Source organism: Impatiens glandulifera, chromosome 1 (genome assembly GCF_907164915.1).
Source record: "Impatiens glandulifera chromosome 1, dImpGla2.1, whole genome shotgun sequence".
Classification (NCBI taxonomy): Eukaryota; Viridiplantae; Streptophyta; class Magnoliopsida; order Ericales; family Balsaminaceae; genus Impatiens; species Impatiens glandulifera.
The window spans coordinates 20,793,270-20,814,298 of record NC_061862.1 but is presented as its reverse complement, the minus strand read 5'-3'; the positions used below and the strand labels follow the sequence as shown (position 1 = coordinate 20,814,298).

At 32.2% G+C, this 21,029-nt stretch overlaps 3 protein-coding genes across 7 annotated transcripts; 1 reads left to right on the top strand and 2 right to left on the bottom strand.

The window, feature by feature from the left end:
- The first annotated feature begins 3,308 nt into the window (after positions 1–3,308).
- On the top strand, positions 3,309–7,553 carry LOC124920579 (proteinaceous RNase P 2). Of its 2 annotated transcripts, none has more exons than XM_047461091.1 (7): positions 3,309–3,441; positions 3,856–5,007; positions 5,106–5,207; positions 5,282–5,454; positions 6,064–6,184; positions 6,623–6,691; positions 7,180–7,553. In XM_047461091.1, the coding sequence occupies exons 2-7, from the start codon at positions 4,066–4,068 to the stop codon at positions 7,420–7,422; spliced, it is 1,650 nt and encodes a 549-aa protein (XP_047317047.1). In that variant the 5' UTR covers positions 3,309–3,441; positions 3,856–4,065; the 3' UTR covers positions 7,423–7,553. The 2 variants fall into 2 exon arrangements, with proteins under 2 accessions (XP_047317047.1, XP_047317046.1); XM_047461090.1 differs by having other exon boundaries at positions 3,310–3,441; positions 3,807–5,007.
- Positions 7,554–7,682: 129 nt separating this feature from the next.
- Positions 7,683–10,631, bottom strand: LOC124920580 (alcohol-forming fatty acyl-CoA reductase-like). Its single transcript, XM_047461092.1, has 11 exons — positions 10,553–10,631; positions 10,352–10,455; positions 10,032–10,264; positions 9,843–9,943; positions 8,958–9,150; positions 8,725–8,886; positions 8,561–8,642; positions 8,426–8,485; positions 8,138–8,347; positions 7,924–8,051; positions 7,683–7,842 (listed from the first exon to the last, which is right to left on the bottom strand). Exons 1-11 carry the CDS (start codon positions 10,629–10,631, stop codon positions 7,683–7,685), a joined length of 1,512 nt encoding a protein of 503 aa, XP_047317048.1.
- Positions 10,632–14,562: 3,931 nt separating this feature from the next.
- On the bottom strand, positions 14,563–19,945 carry LOC124920577 (protein HIRA). 4 transcript variants are annotated; one of them, XM_047461084.1, is made up of 11 exons: positions 19,660–19,945; positions 19,379–19,568; positions 18,920–19,195; positions 18,555–18,806; positions 18,072–18,469; positions 17,009–17,990; positions 16,710–16,920; positions 15,984–16,224; positions 15,754–15,876; positions 15,387–15,525; positions 14,563–15,293 (listed from the first exon to the last, which is right to left on the bottom strand). In XM_047461084.1, the coding sequence occupies exons 2-11, from the start codon at positions 19,484–19,486 to the stop codon at positions 14,904–14,906; spliced, it is 3,120 nt and encodes a 1,039-aa protein (XP_047317040.1). In that variant the 5' UTR covers positions 19,487–19,568; positions 19,660–19,945; the 3' UTR covers positions 14,563–14,903. The 4 variants fall into 4 exon arrangements, with proteins under 4 accessions (XP_047317040.1, XP_047317042.1, XP_047317041.1 ...); XM_047461086.1 differs by having other exon boundaries at positions 19,379–19,538; XM_047461085.1 differs by having other exon boundaries at positions 19,379–19,535.
- Positions 19,946–21,029: the final 1,084 nt, after the last annotated feature.

The following is a 21,029-nucleotide window of genomic DNA, read 5'->3' as shown; positions in this document are numbered from 1 at the left end:
CATACCAATTAGTACTATAGGTTAAGGTACCACCGATTGAAAATGCAACCAATCGGTATTAAAGGGGTTTCACCGATTAGTATAGCAACCGATTGGTACTAATGTTTCACAAAAGCGCCAAAACATGGTGCCATTTATTTTGCGGAGTTTTATGGGGTTGTACCGATTGGATATCAAGTCAATCTGTGTTATATATAGTGGTTCATCGATTGGTATAAAGACCAATCGGTATTATGAACATAATACCGATTAGTTTTCAAACTAATCGATGTTATCTTCATAATACCGATTGGACCAATCGATTCTTTTGGTCGCGAAAGATTCCTTTTTTACTGGTGTAACTTATTTTTGGTTAAAAATATATATAGTAGTCATAGTACCAGTAGAACCCACAAAATTTATATTCTCGATATTATGAGTTCGAGTTTTAACACTCTAGATCATTTAAAAAAACATTAGTTTAATTAACGGAAAATGATCAATAACATTAGTTCTTAGTATATGTAAGACGATTTAACTCAAGACAATGAAATGAAGGTTTTTTGATTGTTTTTTTTTTTATTATTTTGTGTGTAGGTATTAAAGATTATAATATCATTAATTCTAAAATTACAAATAAGTAATATTTAATATTAGATAAAATTAAGAAAAATTCAAAATCTCTAAAACAAATGTAAAGGTATATTTAGATGTGTGAAATTAGAATTAATAACATGAAATTTTAATTCTAATTTTTATGATTATATTTCAATTCTATGTTTAGAAAAATTATAGAATTGTAATGCAATTATAATTTTTATGTTTGGAAAACAATATTAAAAAAATAATTTTAATATATTATATATATTATTAAGATATTGGTTTGACAGAACCTATTAACATAGTTCAAGTGTCAAAAATTTTGTCTAAAAAAGATATCGGTTCAACATTTAACTTTCTAATTTAAAAAAGACATTTATTCGGCATGTCAACTTCAAATTAAAAAAAAAAATATTGGTTCAACATGTTAACTTCAAAAGTTAAAAAAAATACTGATTAAAAATTTAAAAATACTGGTTCAATAAATTAAACTTGTTGTAAACAGAAAATAATAAGGTATTTTGTTTTGAAAATATAGAAAAATAAATATTGTAATTATAATTTTGAGTTAAAAAAAATATAATTGAAAATTATAAAATCATGTTAGTTTAAATTTCATTTAAATTTTAATTTTAATTTAAATTAAAAAAAAAATTTAAATGGTATACCAAACATAAGAACTATTATGTTATGAACTATTATGTTCCCAATTCCAATTATATGGTTATCAAACTCAAGGCGGTCAAAATCGAGAGTTTACGTAGAATTGTTATCTAGTTATAAACTCGTAAAATCTAGAATTTACATGAAATCGTAAGAGTTTAGTTTGAAAAAATAATAGTTATATATTATTATTATTTATATATAATTAAATATTTTATACTTATCCAATTTTAAAAAATTATATATTTTAATATAAAATTAATTAAATAATAATAAGTAAATAACACTATAAAAATTATACTTACACAATAAATTAATTAATTTATTTATTTAAATAAATAATATTTTTCTTTTTAATTTTTAAATATAAAATTATTTTTTTAAGTAAAATCGTATAGAATCGTAAAATCTTATTATCGTAAATCTATATATATATAATGATGCTTAATTTTTAAAGTGTCCGGATTGCCGGGTCGAGAGCTGTGGTTAATTTGGATACTTGGGTCGGATTGTGGGTTTACCCATTTTTAAATTTAAAACGGTTAAAAATAAAAGTAAAAATTCTAGAGGTATGTTTCGAACTTGCAACCTAACAAAACAAGTACAACTCTTTAACCAACTAGGCTACAAAGACTTTATATTTTAAATTCAACACCAAATTTGATAAACGCGAGACGTTTTAACATTAATATAAGTTCAACTTTTTAACTAACTAATCTATATATATATATAATGATGCTTAATTTTTAAAGTGTCCGGATTGCCGGGTCGAGAGCTGTGGTTAATTTGGATACTTGGGTCGGATTGTGGGTTTACCCGTTTTTAAATTTAAAACGGTTAAAAATAAAATTAAAAATATTATTCACAATTTTTTCACGGTTTTTTATATTATTACTCGTGCAAATGCACGGGCTAAATGCTAGTTTAAAATAGTAAGAGTTTACGTATACAAGAGTTTACTTAAAATCAAATTCGTTAACATAATGAAATCGTAAAATCGTAAAAGTTTAAGAGTTAACTCAAAATTTTGACCGTCATGATCAAACCCACTGTAGCTACAGTCATGATCAAATCCACTGTGGCTAAGAATATTTTGAGCGATGAATTATTGATATTAATTCTTAATCATTTATGCAATATTATAATATTTAATACCTCCCCTCAAACAAAATAGAGTGTTATAGAACTTTAGTTTGTTTCGAAATAAAATAAAATGGTTTAGTTCAACTTTGTTAGTTAATTGATTATTATATATGTATTTGATGACGATAAATTCGAGACAAACATGTTTTTTTATGATTAGAGATTCTAGACAAACCGAATGATTGTGTGGGGGCGAATGAAGAGCTCATGGTCGGCATCGAATCGTTAATTATTTTATCGACTTTTAACTTACAACATTTTTTTTATAGTCAATAATTTTTTTCTCGACTTTTACCATCTGTAATTATTTTCTCGACTTTTATACTCGGTATCAAGTTTTATAGTTGATATTTATTTTCTCAATTTTAAATTTGGTATCGACTTTAATAGTCTCACGTAGAACACGTAGAACATGTGTGAGATGATAAAATTTGATGATGGTGAATGTTGAGATATTGAGAATGATGAAATTTCAAAATTGAGTGGTGTTGAATATCAAAATATTGAAAAAATAATGGTGGAGAAAAGAAAATATAATATAAAAAAGATTGACCAAGAGAGTTTTTAAAATTTTAAAAAGAAAAAGTGTGTTTAACATCCATTAAACCTATTTTTTGTTTAATTTTATTATTATAATAATTATTATTATTATTTAAAATATATATATAATTAGTATAATTAATTGATAGTAGATGTTTATATTTTCATTATTTTATTAAATTATGATATATTTAAATATTAAAAAATATATAATATAAACAATAATAATTATTTATATTTTTGTTACAAAATAATAATAATTTTCCTATCAATTTCTTAAATTTAAAAGTCGGACCGGACCAGGATTACGGCACAGTCCACCCCTCAGGCCCAAATTCAAGAACCCACATTCAGTTTTATTTTTTTATTTTTTTTTTCTTTCCCAAACCCTCTCCCGCTGCCCTCCTTCAGTCTCCCTCCCGCCCGGTGCCCGCTTGTACCTTGGTGCCTGCGCCGCCGTCCGACGCCGCCCAGCCGCCCACTGCTGCTTCGAGCCGTCCACAGTCTAGCTTCCAGGTTAGTACCCTTTTTTTTTTTTTGAAATCCATCCTTGAAAGTATTTATCGAGACCAATTCCAATCCCAATCCCAACACCATCGTTATTACATGAAACGTTGATTTTTGATACAGTTTCGAATTTCAATAAGTAAAAGGAATAATAGAAAGTGGCAAATAGAAATCTGATGGAAACAAAATTCCCAGATTACTTACTAATCTATGTCAGCATCTCTTCATTCGATTGAATGGACAGCATTGATGCCAAATTTACGAACTTTATGTTTATTGTGGTAGTTTTGTTGAAGATGAGCATTGATTTCTCTTAATTTATTGTGTAACTCTAGAAATTAGTTTTAAGTAGGAAATTATTTATTGTGTAACAGTTGGAGGAAATATTGAATCTTGCCTGGTAAAACGACCTTGATTTGTTAGGTGAATATAAGTTGTCCAAGGGGAGAAGATAGTGACGGTTAAAAAAGTGAAAAACAAGGAAGGGAGGAAGGAAAGCTTCACAGTTCACAAGAGGGGAAAGAGGGTTTCAAGTTTCAACACTGCAAGCACATTGTACTCATCAGGACCATTAAAGGTCTTATTTTTTCAATTCTCAAGGGTTCAAGCAACTGCATTTAGAAAGTAGTTATAATGGAGAGTGGCGCTGTGAACGGTTCAAAAGATTCAAAACCTCTGTCCAAGTGCAGGAAGAAGAATCAATCCTTGGAAGGGATTTTCCGGCACGACCTAGATCTCTGCTCCAGCAAGAAAGACCTTTCCAAAGCCATTTCTCTCTACGAATTTGCTCTTTCCAACTCCATACACCTCAATCTCTACCATTTCAATGTTTTGCTCTACATTTGCTCCAACACCGCAACCGAGTCTGAATCTCTCAGAGATTCGGCTATTCAGTTCGGATTCAGAGTCTTCAATCACGTTCTCTCGAGCAACGTCAATCCTACGGAGGCTACAATCACAGCAGCGGCGAGGCTCACGGCTGCCAAAGGCGATGGGGATGCCGCTTTTGATCTGCTAAAAACCATGCCTAATTACAATATCACTCCAAAGCTTCGTTCGTACAGTCCTGTATTGATATGTTACTGTCGAAGCCTGGAGGCAGAGAAAGCATATGGTGTCGAAGAGCACATGGTTTTGAATGGTGTCAATGCAGAAGAACCAGAACTTATGGCTCTGTTGAAGTTGAGTGTGGAAACTATGCGAGACAAAAAGGTCTATGAGTACTTGCATAAGCTGAGGGCATCTGTTAGGGGTGTGAGTGAGGCAACGCTGGAGATTATTGAAAGCTGGTTTTCTGGAAATGCTGCTTCGGATGTAAGTATTGCGCATTTGGATGATTCTGAAGTTGAAGATGCTGTTTCTAGGAATGGTGGTGGCTGGCATGGACTGGGATGGATTGGGAAGGGGAGATGGATTGTGCGTAGAGGGAATATTGATTCGAACGGGTGCTGCTGCTGCTGTAGTGAGCAATTGGTGTGTGTTGATACCGACAGAGCAGAAACTGAAAAGTTTGCTCAGTCTGTGGCTTCTTTAGCCATGAAGAGAGAATCCAAATCGAATTTTAAGGATTTCCAGGTACAAGTTGGTATCAAACTTTTTAGATTATGTAGTTGGTATTTGTCAATTGTTTAACTTTGTATTATTCTTTTCAATTCTTGGTTGGATTGGTTAAGGATTGGTTGAACAAGCATGATGAATATGGAGCTATAGTGGATGGAGCAAACATTGGACTATACCAGCAAAATTTTGCAGAGGGTGGATTTAGTATTGTTCAGGTTGGAAATCTTTACCATTGTGTTTTTTTTTCATATTTTTCAGTGGATTGAAAAAGTTTCCTTTGAAATTGCAGTTAAAGTCTGTTGTAGAAGAATTATACAAACAAAACAATAAATGGCCGCTTGTCATTATGCACAAGAAACGTGTTAGAATGCTACTTGAGAATGCTGAATATCGAGAGTTAGTCGAACACTGGATGGCTAAAGGTGTGCTGTACGCAACTCCATATGGATCAAATGATGATTGGTACAAATTTGAATCGTGCTATCTCTTCATCTCTTTGCAGTGTCTCTATTATTATGCTCCAATTTTCATATCTTGTCAGCTCTTCAATTCATTGCAAGAGATGTTGGTGATGGATTTTTTCTTTCCTTTAGCATCAGTATGTTTATTTAAATAATCAATTGTGTTGCATAAAGATAATCTAACTTTTGTGTAGATAATTGTAGCATGAGTTTTTATTTTTGGCATCGGTTTTGCCTTGACTTCAAATTGTTCTCCTCCCCTTCATAAATGGGCTCTAGCATGTTGAGAATGCTAACAAGGAAGCTAACTTACAAGAAAGTATCATGTTAAAGTAATACAAGAAAGAAATTGATCATATTTGGAAACACTTTTTTGTTTATGAATTTTTGTATCGAGTCACAGTAAATTCTGATACACATTGTTTCCAATCTGATCCCATCTTAATCTACATTCGGATGAGAAATATGGTAGAAATGTTGTTTTCAGATGAAGCTAATGTGTTACAGTTTTATTTCCTTTGATTTATCAAGATTTATTATTTTATTTTTAACTGTTGCATGTGCTGTTATTTCTGATTTATATAGCTGATTAGCTAATAATAATTTTTAGGTATTGGCTTTATGCTGCTGTCCAGTTCAAGTGTTTGATTGTGACAAATGATGAAATGCGAGACCATATTTTTGAACTATTTGGTAGAAATTTCTTCCTCAGATGGAAAGAAAGACATCAGGTATCAATATTACATCTTCCTAGGGTGTTTAAGAACTTGTGTTACATTTTCGTTGCTTCTCTTTGCTTCTCTTTGCTTCCCAAGAAACTTTTGAATCTGATCCAAACAGTTCTGGTATGTGCATATTGTCTCAATTCTACTTTCAAGCTTACATTCTTACATATGGAATTTACTCAAATCGCGTTGCTAGTAACTCCACAGATGGCATTGTAATGCTTTTTAGATTATTTCAAGGACTTAAACTTGCTAATGATTTCTTAAATTCTAAAACTTTTGATATTTATTCATTTTACTTCACTTATTTTATTTTTACTTGTTTCCCTTATGCCGCCCTTTAATGTGCATATGCTCATAATCATTTCTAGGATGCATTTAGTTGGATCTTCTACGATTTTTGGCCTATTCATATCTTTGTAACATATATTTGATCATTTGCAGGTCCGATATTCGTTTAAGAAAGGTATTGCGAGCTTTCAGATGCCACCTTCTTATTCTATAGTTATTCAGGTAGCCCTAATGATCTTGACTATCTTCATACCATCATATAATTGCTTTAATAAATGGTGATATTAGAATGTGTAGGCACTATTTTTCTTATGAAATTGTAGCTGAAATCCGTCCTTTTATGTGTGATAAACTGTTATGTACCAACCTTGAGGTCTAGGACTTGTTGAAAAATACAGGTGAGAGATAATCAATGATTCAACACTATTTCATTCATTACCCTAAATATTACATACTCTTCTACTTATAAACTGCTAACCCACTAATCTACTAACTAACTGTACTAATTACCATAATACCCCTACACTATTACTAATATATCTTACTATTACTTTTATTAAACAATGGTTTGTATCAGAAAAAACTTGCTAAGCTTATGACAGCTTAGGATGTTGTTTTGCAATACAATTTATCAGTCAATGCTGCATCATCAATTGTTGCTATATTTTACATAAAGGATAGGAGTTAAAATGCTAAATATGCTATTTCAGGAATCTGTTAAAGGATCATGGCATGTACCCCAATCTTATGAAACTGGTGAGGAGTCTTCCAGAGTCTGGCTTTGCATCACCAGGCAAGATTCTTCTACCGAATTTGCCACTACTGTAGATGTTTCTAAAGATGCTGAATTACCCAGCAAGAGTTTAGATAATGGAACTACTCTCATTAACGATAGGATGTGTGAGAGTTCAAATCCATCTCACGCATTGGGCAAGAGAAAAGACAGATCTTAGTTATAGGTGAACTGCTTCTAATGTTGTTTATTTAACATTAACCTGTGTTTTTACTTCTTTTTTTTTTAGTTAAGCTTTGAGGTTTGCAATTTTGATAACAAAGAAAAGGAAATTAAAGACTTTTGCATAAATTAACTCTTGGAACATATAATCAATTGCCTTCAATACATATAATCAATTGCAATACAAAAATAAAAAATTTAAATATCCTGTCAATTGCCAAATCTTGTAACAACAAATCCTTAAGAAATTTTATGTCATCACTTGAACACGTACTTGACCACTCCAGGAAGGTGGATGTTTATGAAGTAATTTTCCCAGTTAATACACTTGGGATCAAAGTAGAACATTTCTGCTTCATCTTTGCTGCTGCTACCTCTTGCAGCTCTTCTCAGTTTCTCTGTGTTTATGTCATCATATCTGCACACATATCCATAAAAAATAGGATTTTCATGTCACAAAACTGCTTTGATAGATTTAGGATGTTTTATTTATGCTTACATGCCCTTGAAGAATAGGTAAGGATGGTAGATATCTATGAGTCTCATGACAAACTTGATCTTCCTGCTTAGTTCCATGTACATGCCTTGGAAGTATTGGCAAAAGATTGCATTCACTAGTTCCAAACCCTAAGTGGTAGTAAAAATAACATAAAAGGCAATGGGTTAGGTCCTCATTGAGAATGATATTGCTAATTTTACTATAAAGATGTTACCTTGAGGGGAAGCAGGTAATTGATGGTCATGTAGAGTTGAAAGCTTCTCATGGTGCCGAAAACAGTAATTTTCCCAACTTTGACAGCCTTTCCATCTTTGCCAATCCATGGATGTTTGGTGAAGTACCTTTGTCCATATTCTTGAAGGCAACTGTATTCTATTGGATGTGACACAGAGGAACCCACTTGGTATATGTTGATATTCTGCTGCTGTTCATCATCATTTTCGTTTACAGATGATGATAATGATGATGATGAAGAAGAAGATGGAGATGATATAACATTGGCTTCATTTACATGGGCAGCCATTGCAACTATCATAGCATTCACCACCATGTCGGCTGGGATCTGCATGGGTGCACTCAGCTCGATCAATGTAGATGATTTGATGAAAATTAATTCAGAGATAAAAAAGAAGCTTACCACATCAACAATGGACTTAGGGTCACCTAGGAATGAAGTCAGCCTTCCTTTGCAATAACCGGCGAATAAGCTGTCAATGGTTCTGCAAAAAATTCCCATCAAATATGAGAATGTATTATTATTTATGGCTTTGATAAATGTTTACTGTTAGGTTAAATTTTTACCTGATGCCTTCAACCCAACCAGGGAAGGGTTCCTTATAGGTGCTGGTAACAATTGTTGGGCGGATTATAACAACTGGTAAATTCCCTTTAAAGTGTCCTAAAAGCATTTCACCCATTGCCTTTGTGAAGACATACACATTTGGCCACCCATACATCCTTGCTCTGTTTTTGTTAAAACACAAGCTTAGTTATATATATAATTATTTCCCCATAGTAAAAATAAATATAATTACCTTTCCATGCCAAGGTCCTTCATGGCTAAGGTAACTTGTGATTCTTCTGCCTTTCCGCCACTTAGAATGCCGAGTTTCTCGTCTACTATTCTTTTCTCATTGTCGATGTCTAATCCAGAGACTCCATTAAGTGTCTCACCCATTTTATATGGATTCTCCACTATAAGTCCAGCCTTTTCCCCAGAAACATAAGCTGATCAAAATGTAAAGAGATATTGTCAACACCCTAATTTCTAGGGGGTATAAATGGTACCGAAAAATACACAATCAAATTGTTTGAGTTGTCGGTTTTTGTTTATTGGTTAAAAGATCAGTTCGATTGTTTTATTAGTTTGTTCAAAATTTGTAAATACTATAACTATACCTAAAATTTGCTTTAAAAACAAATATAGACTATGTATATTCGTTATGAAAAACAAATAACAATTATCTATATTGTACTGAGTCAATTTTTTTTTTCAAAAATGGTTGAAACTTTAGTTAATAAGAGAAATGGTTAATTGTCTTGGTTATGTATATATTTTAGGGTTGCCAAACTGAATCATTAGGTTCAGTTTAACGGTTTCATAAACGGTTCATCATTCGGTTTTATTGATTCGGTTTAGACGATCAAGTCATTTTTTTATACTCCTAATCATTTTACTTTTTACCGTTTCGGAATTAATATCTTTACATACTTATATATCATAAAAAAAATATGAGGAGAGGAGGGTCCAATGGTTTCTTAGTTAATGAAACATTTGTGACAACAAAGAATATAGATAGATCATTTATTAAGAAAATGAATAGAACCATTTATTTTTCTTGCTCCTTGTGTCAATCTAATGTCACATTTTTACATAAAAATTGGATAGTAAAAAAATGTAAGTAGTGAAGAAAACTGACCAGTTGATACATGGAGAAGCAGTTTGATGTTGTCACATTTTTTAGCAAAATTCAAAACATGCTTAGCTCCCAACGTGTTAATATTATACGCGACGTCGTATCTATCCAACAACAAAATGAACACGAATTAATAAGATTTGAAGATAATAATGATCAAATTAATGATTGAGCACTAAGTATAATTTATACCTCTCATCAAAGTTGGTAGTTGCAGCTAAATTAACAACAACATCAACTTCCCTCAAGATTTGCTCCAACAAATCGACATTCTCTGAATGATCATCAAGATCTTTTCTTAATATCCCCAAGTTATCATCTTGAGTAATATCTCCAGGAACTGGAATTACTTTTTCCCAAACAAATGAATCAAAGTTTCCATTCTGCTTCTCTTTTATCACCCTAAACAACTCCTTTTCAAATCCCTACATACATACCATTATTATATAGACATCATCTCCCACACATATATACTGTTTAATTTATCTTCGGATTAAGATGATAATAAATACCTCGTCGTTGAGGCGTTGCGCAGCTGACTTAACATCATGAGCTCTTAGAAGAAGGTATAGCTTTTTGACATTAGGTTGAGATCTCAATATCTTCTCCACAAAAACTGCAGAAATCCAATTGCATGCATTAGTGTTATCATCATCATATTATATATAGAGATCGGGATGAAAGTAAAGAGAAATGTGATCAATCGAGATTACTTTTCGCTAGAAATCCAAGAGCACCAGTGACTAAAATGGTCTTGTTATCAAGAAACTGCATTATACTTCCAACTTCCATTGTTATTTATCAGCTATAGATAAATAAAGATGCTGAGTAGAGGATATATAAATATAGATAGTAGAACTAAAACTCATAAATTGAGCTCATATATATATATAGACAAATTGCAGGAGAATAACAGTTAGAGTACACGCAACTTATAATTAGTTTGAATTAAGAAAACAAATTTTGAATGTCCTGTGTTGGTTCAACTGTATTTTAAAAAATAAGAAGTTAAATACCATATTTACAATAGAACTTTCAATCTACAAAATTATTTTGACACGTGTAAATGTTACCTATTTTGTTTTTCAAACAGATCTTAACTTTTTTTTAAATGTGTTAAATGTTTAATTGAAAGTTATACGTTTGAAAGTTATGGTCAAGGGTTGGTTCAACTATATCTATATATATATATATATTCAAAAAATTTAGCTAACCTATTTGTTTTAAAAAAAGTATAATAATATATTTTAAACAAAATATAGTCCACCAATCATGAATGTATGTCACTTCTAGTGAGAACCCATATATTATCACACATTAAAATAAAGAATTTTCAATGCACAAAAAAAACATTTTTTTTTTCAATATATATGAAAATGTTTACAACAAAATCGGAATGTTCCACTGATATTCCACAAGAACACAATGTACTTTCAGCCAAATAGAAGGTGCAGAATGTCCATTAAAAAACATTTTTTCTTGAAAGTGTATAAAAATAAAATAATATATTGATAATTTTTTCTTGTTAAGTATAGAGGTGATTTAGACGAGTATTAGTATGACATCCACCGACGTGACTCTATTTTAATCCAAATCGTTTTTATCTAGAATCGAACTTGTGACTGAACCTTATCACTGGGCTACATAGCGAGTGTTGTTAACATTTTCTTATTTAAACTTAACCCATCGATTACTTCCCATTGTATATCAATTAGATTCTTTATCACAATCATAATAATATCACATATCACACAATGTGAGATGATTCATTACCAATAATCACATGAAATTATTTAGTGATACACTTAAACCCCAACTTTAATTATTAATATATATATATATATATATATATATATATTATTATGAATTATTTAAATCTTTCCTTATTAGTTATACTAATCTTTTAATATATTATGAAAGTTTTTATATAATACATATTATAATTATATATTTTAATTTTATTAAAATTTTACTTAGTATAATCTTTTTTTTATGAGCATAATATTTTGGTCTCCAATTCTTAAGGCATACCCGGAATAGGATTGCGTTTTTTATTTTATTTTTTTTCGTAGTATCAACCTTGTTCCCTTGTCTAGTCAAGATTACCTAAGAAAAATAGATTAAATCTTTAGTTGTATTTATATATTTCATCCAATCTCGCTTTCATTCATCGAAAATTCTTAAATATGGCCGAATATTGTTATGAATATTAAAGTAAGAAAAAAGAGTATATCTCAATTTTAAAATAAAAAATAATAAACTTTAAGACTTTCTTACAATAATTTGGACTTTTCTACATGGAAACACTCAGCTTAATTAGATATATAAGCAACTAATAGTTTCTTGATCGATTAAAATTGTTTCCAACAAGAAATGTCACTATTTTAGTCTTTTAAATATTTCTTTCATTCCCCATTCTTAGTATACTATTATTAAAATGAACTTAAATAATTACATGTCTGATGATTTGATATTGCCATTTTATTAAAGGCGTGATTCAAGGAATAATTGTTTGAAATTAAGAAATAAATAGACTTTTAAAACATTGTTCATTTTGGTCAGTTTGGAAATGTTAGAGCTGAGTTTGAGCTTGTTGAGAAATAATTTCTAAATATATAATAGTTATGTTTGTTATTAACTGTGTAACTGGATGAAATAAATATATTTTTACAAATATTTTTTAGTTTAAATATATATTAATGTTTTTTATAATAAACTTTTTTAAGTAATTATTTGTTATTATTATTTAATATACCCATATCAAAAGTATAATTTATACTAATATTTTTTTTTATGTAACTCAATAACTTAGTAAATATTTTGTTTCATATTGACATATATCTTCTTTTATAAAATATTATCATTAAAATTAAGATGCATAGATATTTTTTTAAAACAATATTGTATAGATATACCATTTTGATTAAACATATGATATAAATTAATTTATAAATAATTAATTATTAATAAAAAAAATTAAATTGAGTATATTAAATTGTTTAAACTAAAAATAAAGTCAGATTAAGTTAAAATCAAGGAATAAAATTTACTTTTACAATTAAAACTTGATAAATTCTAACAATTTTTAAATAAACTAGCATTTTTCCCGTGCATTTGCACGAGTATTAATATAAAAATCGTGAAAAAAAATTACGGATAACATTTTTTATTTTATTTTTAACCGTTTTAAGTTTATGGGTGGGTCAACCCACAATCCGACCCAAGTATCCATTTACTCAACACCTATATAGATTAGTTAGTTAAAAAGTTGAACTTATATTAATATTAAAACATCTCACGTTTATAAATTTGGTGTTGAATTTAAAATATGAAGTCTTTGTAGCCTAGTTGGTTAAAGAGTTGTATTTGTTTTGTTAGGTTGCAAGTTCAAAATATACCTCTAGCATTTTTAATTTTATTTTTAACCGTTTTAAATTTAAAAACGGGTCAACCCACAATCCGACCCAAATATTCAAATTAACCACAGCTCTCGACCCGCCAATCCGGACACTTTAAAAATTAAGCATCATTATATATATATAGATTAGTTAGTTAAAAAGTTGAACTTATATTAATATTAAAACGTCCCGCGTTTATCAAATTTGGTGTTGAATTTAAAATATAAAGTCTTTGTAGCCTAGTTGGTTAAAGAGTTGTACTTGTTTTGTTAGGTTGCAAGTTCGAAACATACTTCTAGCATTTTTAATTTTATTTTTAACCGTTTTAAATTTAAAAACGGGTCAACCCACAATCCGACCCAAGTATCCAAATTAACCACAGCTCTCGACCCACCAATCCGGACACTTTAAAAATTAAGCATCATTATATATATATAGATTATAGGACCAATTAGAAAAAAAAAATTAAAATAAACTCCAAATCAAACCAACTATAGACCTTGTTTTTGAAACAAGTCAATGTTGTTTGCACTTATTTATAATTGACAATTTTGTTTGTTTTTATTATTCACTCTCAGTAAGAATCGAACATACGAAAATCTTTGATCTCTTAGAAATCATTTTTACTACTTAAAAACCTTAATTTATAAAAAAAGAAAAAGAATGTCACCTCAATTAACAATAAACACCCTTAAATCTCTTATTCTGATAATACATGAAATAAATAAATAAACAATGGCAATAGAAAATTGCACAATTATATATGGTATGGTATCATACATGAAATACTATTCTCAAGTCACAAAATCTTATCAAATCAATGACATTTAACTTCTAAACATTAACCAAATCTATAGAGACGTCTAGTTTTAATTAGAAGACAGATGTCATATCTAAGAATAGGGGATTTGGTCATCATTTTTCTTTTACTAAGATTTGGTCATCTTGGTTTAAATAGGTATGACCTAACACTATCTTCCATTTCATATCATAATTTATTGAGGAAATGAGTTCATTTAGCCCATGAACTTAGGCCAAATGTTGAATTTCATACAATATTTTAAAATTCAAATATTTTATCAAATTTGCACAATTCTGATGCCATGTTCATAATTTATTGACCTTAACTTCAATATATAAGGTTAGGTGAGCAGTTAATGCTCTAAGATGCACTCTAACTAGACTGCCTGTCACCCACAAGACTATACAAATAAAATAAATAAAATTGTAAGATCTCATCAAACTCAACCACTCATCATTTATCATTCATAATCAACTAATTTAATAAACCCTAATCTCATAAACATATGATAAAGATGACAGCATGATTTCTGAAAGAAGCAGCTTCTAATTAAGATTAATAATAGTACTGAGAATATAACAAATCTTGTAAAATTTAAACAATTGAGACTTAGGGATTGGAGATGCCAAGTCTTTCTCAAATGCTCTTTAAATTTACATTACTGATTGCAAATTGACTTGACATGTCACAATGAAAGAAGTTGCACCCAATCTATAAAAACAAAAATTAAAAATCCTAGTTTACCTTCCACTATCGAAGCAAAAGTAGTACAATTTAAATCCTACCGATTAAAACCAACAATATAAATCCATGGCTTAAAGGAACCGGAGGACTATACAACATGGATAATGTTTGAAAGCTCTGTTAGTCAAGGCTCGGTGAAGCTGCGACATTTGAACTTGCCTTTTCTGTTACTACTAAGAGTGAGTTAGTAGATAATGACACCACTTTATCTATAAGCTTTTTTTCTGGATTGGTTTCTACTTTATTATCAGTTGAAGCCATTTGATCATCACTCGCAGAAGGAAGAATAACCACCTCCATTGCCATTGGATCTTCTGATGTTGGCTGAGCAGGCTGGTTTGGACAAGTAGGAGGAGGATCCAACTGACTGCGTTTCTGTTCTGATCGAGTTTCGTCTATTCCATATTCAGATAGAAGATCCATAAATTCATTAAGCAAACGTTGCACCTTCCTGTTTGAGGCCATTGTTGGCAGAATATCTTCTCTTAGCAATTTGTGCTTTTTCATTCCCTATGAGACAATAATAATGACTTGTGAATCTCGAGAAATTAATTTGAAAACAAAAGGACATTTTTGAGGATAAATAAACAGCAGCATATATACCAGCACAGAAGGATCCCATGCTGTTGCAGTTTCTGAATTTGAGGATGTAGCTGCTGCTGCTTCAGGAATCATCATCCCATTGGGAGGAGGTCCAAGAAAGCTCTCACAAACTTCTCTTAAACGCGACTCGTCTGCTTCCCTGCAATTCACATCACAATTTCAAAGGCAATATAACAAACTAATTAGCCACATAAAAACTAAGGCCTTGTTTGATGAAGGGTTATTTGAATTTAATCCAAATAAGGATATTTAGTCATTTAACACAAATAACCTCAAATATTTCATTCTCTTATTGGATTACTTGGACGAAAGGAAAAAAACTACTTCAAACAAACTCTTACATAAAGAAAGAAAGAGATGAACTAACCTTGCAAGAAATCTTACATACGACAGGAGACACTGTCGATATTCATTGGAGGATCTTAGTGCCAAAGCAGAAGCCAATTGAGTTTCCAAATGTGCACGTGTCTGCACTCCATCATCCGTTGCCCTGTCGCAAGCAAAAACAGAATATTTAGACTTAAGAAGAAAGAATGTGTTGAATTTGCTTCCTTTTACCCCCAAAAAGCATGCAAGAAAGATAGCGTATATACAAACCTGCTAAAACCGGGTTTCCTGGCCAAAAACTTCTTAATATCCACCTGCAAGGCAGCTAGCTCGGCACTCTGACTAGAACCCAAATTCAGCGAGCTTGCAAAATTCGATGCAGGAAAGCAATCATCGGCAACCCTCAGCCAGCACATGAGATTCAAATCAAAGAGGAACGCATGGCGTGTCGCCAGAATGACAAGAGGAGAACCGCATTTTGATAACCTAGCCGAAATGACCTTTATTGTGCCTGCAAACAGTTATGCAATCATTAATTAATTATGAAAACGCAGGGCTGTAGAATAGGAGCAAGAATATAAAACTGAGAATTCATCTACAATACTAACTCTATAATGTGAATTCATGTAACAGTTTAATTACTTTTGGGTTCTGTTTTTTAGTAGCTGTTTTATTTCAGTACTTGTTTTTAGTAGCTATTGCTAATTTAGTCCTCCACGGTGACGTGGCTCTTTCGTATGGGAGTGGAGTTTTGCTTCATTATGTCACCGACAGCCTACAGTGGGCTAGGGTTTCTTTAGTATTACAGGTTAGGGAGTTAGAGCAGTGGATCTTTTCTAATCTTAACACTACTATTTTGTTATAGTTAATCCTCAGTGTAGGCCAAGACTGTACATTTAAGTTCCCATTATTAAAAGAGACACTTTTCAATTTTGGGTCATTTTAAAATACTAAAACCATAAATGACAGCAATTACATTCTAATTTTGTATAGTACCTGCATCTTTTGAGGCAGACTTCAGATCCGATGTGACAATTGAAGCCAACGAATCATGAAGGAGACATTTCCGATTGTAAAGATCCCATATATACAAAGTCCCTTTCCTTGTGACCAGTAACAACTTCCAGTTCTCATCACAATCAATAAACACTGCAGCAGATCCGATCATCATGGTTGGCATAGCACGTCTCCCACATTTTGTGTATATCTTCATTGCAAAAAGAAAGACTTGAGAATAGATCAAACCAAATTTTGATAATAAGAATATGAACAGTAAAAAAAATGTCTAGACTAACCTGCAGGCTCCCATCTTCGCAACCAACCGCCCAGAAATTGACATTTCCAGCCAAGACAGTAACTTTTCCAGAAATTCTATCAGACCAAAGGGTTTGAGCATCTCTTATACAAACAATCTCCGTTTCTTTCATCACAGATGCATTTCCCATCCCAAAAACATCGTTCGCAGTTTGTTCTCTCGGACGAGCTTGTAAACCAACAGGCACACTATCTCCTCCTTTCTTGTCAAATACCCTAATTGACAGGGTACCAGCAGAAGTGGCTGACGAACCAGGGCTAGGACCATTCTCAATAATAATGTTTCCATCACTACCAGAAGTAATGGGAGCCTTCTCGATTATCAGACTCTCGCTAATAGTGGCCCTAGCAGTAACTCCAGTACGATCCTTTGCATATGCATTTCCAGATGTTGATCCCTTGATTTGGGCTTCTCTGACACCACTATCAACCAAAATCCTTCCATTTTCTGACGATTTCAGGGGAAAATCAATATTTTGATCCCCCATTATTTCCTGCTGAGCTGGCAAACCAACTGCCTCTGGGATTATCCTCCGCCTTCCATCTGGACGTCTGTATTCTTTTTGCTTCACAGGGCTAGAGACCGGAGGGGCAGTTTGAGTTTTATTTACTGTGTCACTGCTAGCTTTATTGTTCTTCACATTCTCGATTTGGGATTCAGAAGAAACCTTTACTCCAACTACCGCATCAGAAACAGGTCTTATGGTAGCCTGAGGAATCTGTTGAATTTCAGGGGTTATCTTCTTGTTCGTGGTTAGCTTAGCAGATGCTGCTTCAAGAAATAACTGGGCGGGGCTTTCTGCTAAATTTGTCTGTCGGCCCCTCACATCACCATACCGGCTTTTCTTTAGTTCGTCTAATTCCATATTGGTTAGCTTCTCACCGAGTTCTTTTTCTTCAAAATGGAAAGTAGCTATTGACCCATCCAATGAGCATGCAAACAGTGAATACCCATCAGGACTCCTGTTGAAACAAAAGAAAGTAAGATTGACCATTTCAATTGAAAAGTTAGATTTAACAGAAACTTGTAAATGATTGATTTACCATGACAAGTCTACAACACTTTGAGTAAAGAAATGCTTAGCGACAAAAAGGGGACGAGGACTGGCAGTTGTCCAGACGGTTATAGTACGATCCTGACTTCCTATTGCTATAACATTAAACGACTGAGCATCTTTCTCCCCAGTCTTAGAAGTACCATTACTCCACCCAACATGCAAGGGTTTTGAATCCGAACAGTCGGAGCTACTCCTTTTGAACATTGAATGGTTAAACTTCACCACAATAATAGGAGCATTGTGTCCTAAGAAATCAAAAGTAGCAGACCACTCTCCCCTCTCCAAAACAGGAGCCGAATGCCTCGGTTTCTGAAAACCGTGAGTGGTAGTAATAAAATGACCACAAGGTGACCATCCAAGCCTCCTAAAGAAGGTGGAACCAAGCTGCATGAATATTATATCATATCAGAATTTGAAAATAAAGTCCATATTTGGTAATAATAGCAAGTGATAGATAAAAAAAACATACAGATTTTGCCCAATGACCCTCAGTCTTGTGAGCAAGGGTCCAATCACTCGTCCTCCATATAATGACTGTTTTATCGTCCGACTGACTTGCAACGAAGGAACCGATAGGATCCCAAGTGACTCCTTTAACCAAACTAGAATGACCTCTTAGAACAGCTGTGCAGATGCCATTGCTCATATTCCAAATATGAACTGTATTGTCCAAACTTCCACTAGCCAACATTGTGTCATCTGGAGACCAATTGAGATCCACCTACTTTAAGCATAAAAATAAACCCCTCCATTAGAAATCAGATTATCAACATAAAACGCATTTCCTTGGCATGTGAATTTCTCCAAGAAAAGAACAATTAGAAAGATTATTACCACATCTGCAGTGTGTCCTCTCAATGCCATGGCAACTTTCCAGTTCTCGATATCAGGAGGCTCTCCACTTCCAAATTCGGTTGTTCCTGAACCAGGCTTCTTCTCATGAACGAAAATCACTTGGTCGTCTGACCCAGAAGCAAGGTATTTACCATGCTTAGCCCACCTAACACAATTGACAGATCCAAAATGATCGCGAAGAACAGCAAGAAGCTTTGGCGTTGAATCATTACTATCTATCTCTCTATCAACTGGTTTCATGTTCCATATTCGAACCTGTTCAAGTTATAACAAATGAATCATTAATATCTACAGATTCATTCATTCATTCATGCATTCTACTCAAGTGAAATTCTGTTACTGCAGGTAGGTTTCAATTGATCAAATTCACACCTCTCTGAAAAACAAAATGAGTTATCTAAACATACCAACACAAAGGGAAATTAAGTTCCAACTTACTTTGTGATCCCCACCGCCAGTAGCAAACCTATGCCCACCAGGTTGAATGTCAATGGAGAATATCTGCATTCCCTCGTGCCTAATCCAACTGGGCTTCTCCGAAATCATTTTCAATTGTAATACACCTCAGCCTAGTCGTAGTTATTTCCACTAAAAGCTGCTAAGAAAACCCCACCAAAAGGTCTTCAAACTAATTGGTCATTAACAAGAACAACAAGAACAAAAGTTAGTATTTTCACGGAAAAAACCCGCTACAAGTCCAAAATCTTGAAAAACCCTACCTGGGTCACTGAGGCGCAAACTTTGCTCGGAGGACTTCAATGGCTACCCCGACAAAAACCCATGAAGTAGACTGCTTTCTTTAAGCCTGAACTGAGATTGAGAAAGTCTTTATGTTTTTACCAACGGTCAAATTTGTAGAAGGGACTAGGGAGAGAGATTTGGGGGTCTGCTTGATGTGAAAAAAGCTGGGAAAATAAAAATAGAGAAGAGGAGAATCGTGAGAATTGGGTTGAAGTCGAATGTTTTTAGGTCTCTAGGTTAGGTGACATAAAGATAAAGGGTTTAGGGTAAGAGCAATCAAGGGACAAAGGGCAAAATCTAGCCTATGTTTACCAATTTCCCATTCATCTACTCAAACTACAAAATTGTACTTCTTGTTTTTATTAGGATTTCTTTATATTTCTTTTATTTTTATCTTTCAGATTTTTGTGGTTTGAAATATCCATTGATTTTTTTTTTTAAATATTATTTATTATTTACTACTTTTTAACAATTACCCCTTTCCTAACTTACTAAATAAATATGGATGAATATAAATTAATATCCTCGCTAGGGTTGGAAAAAACTAACGATATTATAGGTATGTCGAAAATATCGTATCGTAAAATATCGAAAATATCAATTTTTAAGGTATACTATGGTACGGTAAAAGTATGAGATTTTTAAAATTTTGGTATATCGAGATATACCGAAATAATATTTATAAATTAAAAAATATATAATACTTATAAGAAAATAATTAAATATATTTGATATTAATTTAATTATAGAAATATATTTTTTTTGAATAATATCAAAATATAATTATATCGAAATATTATTTAATATATGTTATCTCTATCTTACCAATGAGATTGATTTTTTTAAGTTAATATATTTTTTAGGTATCAAAGGTATAATATCGATACCGTACCAAAATCAAGGTAAGGTAAATAATGCCGGCTCAATATGTTTGAAGGCCTAGTGCGAGATATCAAATGCGGCCCTAAGTACGCCAAGCTTTGTTTAGCTAAATATTTCACGACTGCAAACAATCTTTGTAGTACCTTTCGTCAATGTTCAGTCTCTAATTTGATTTGATCCTGCAAAACTTTATTTATTACTTAATTAGTTTCTAGTCGTTCACATAACTCAACCCAAATCAAGTATAAAGTTATATGGTCTGAACTTCGTTCATGTTGCATCAAACTGTGAGAAAGGTGCTCCTAATCCCTTATTCCATCATGTGTTAACTGAGAAAGTTGTCGTTTGGTCTTGAAGACTTTACAGCAGAAGCAGAATACTCTGTCAAGATCTTTACAATACACAAGCCAATCTCGATGATGCTTCTGCCCATTTGATAAATGCATAGTATAGAATTCAGATGTGA

What these genes read in the sequence shown, in the direction of transcription:
- LOC124920579 (XM_047461091.1), top strand. Translation starts at nt 4,066, where the DNA reads ATGGAGAGTGGCGCTGTGAACGGTTCAAAAGATTCAAAACCTCTGTCC. An exon ending in CGAATTTTAAGGATTTCCAG is followed by an intron (nt 5,008 to 5,105) that starts GTACAAGTTGGT and finishes GGATTGGTTAAG; the next exon opens with GATTGGTTGAACAAGCATGA. An exon ending in GTGGATTTAGTATTGTTCAG is followed by an intron (nt 5,208 to 5,281) that starts GTTGGAAATCTT and finishes TTGAAATTGCAG; the next exon opens with TTAAAGTCTGTTGTAGAAGA.
- LOC124920577 (XM_047461084.1), bottom strand. Translation starts at nt 19,486, where the DNA reads ATGATTTCGGAGAAGCCCAGTTGGATTAGGCACGAGGGAATGCAGATA. An exon ending in GAGGACACACTGCAGATGTG is followed by an intron (nt 18,807 to 18,919) that starts GTAATAATCTTT and finishes TGCTTAAAGTAG; the next exon opens with GTGGATCTCAATTGGTCTCC. An exon ending in GTCTGCCTCAAAAGATGCAG is followed by an intron (nt 16,225 to 16,709) that starts GTACTATACAAA and finishes AACTGTTTGCAG; the next exon opens with GCACAATAAAGGTCATTTCG.
- LOC124920580 (XM_047461092.1), bottom strand. Translation starts at nt 10,631, where the DNA reads ATGGAAGTTGGAAGTATAATGCAGTTTCTTGATAACAAGACCATTTTA. An exon ending in ATTACCTGCTTCCCCTCAAG is followed by an intron (nt 8,052 to 8,137) that starts GTAACATCTTTA and finishes ACTACCACTTAG; the next exon opens with GGTTTGGAACTAGTGAATGC. An exon ending in TACCTATTCTTCAAGGGCAT is followed by an intron (nt 7,843 to 7,923) that starts GTAAGCATAAAT and finishes ATATGTGTGCAG; the next exon opens with ATATGATGACATAAACACAG.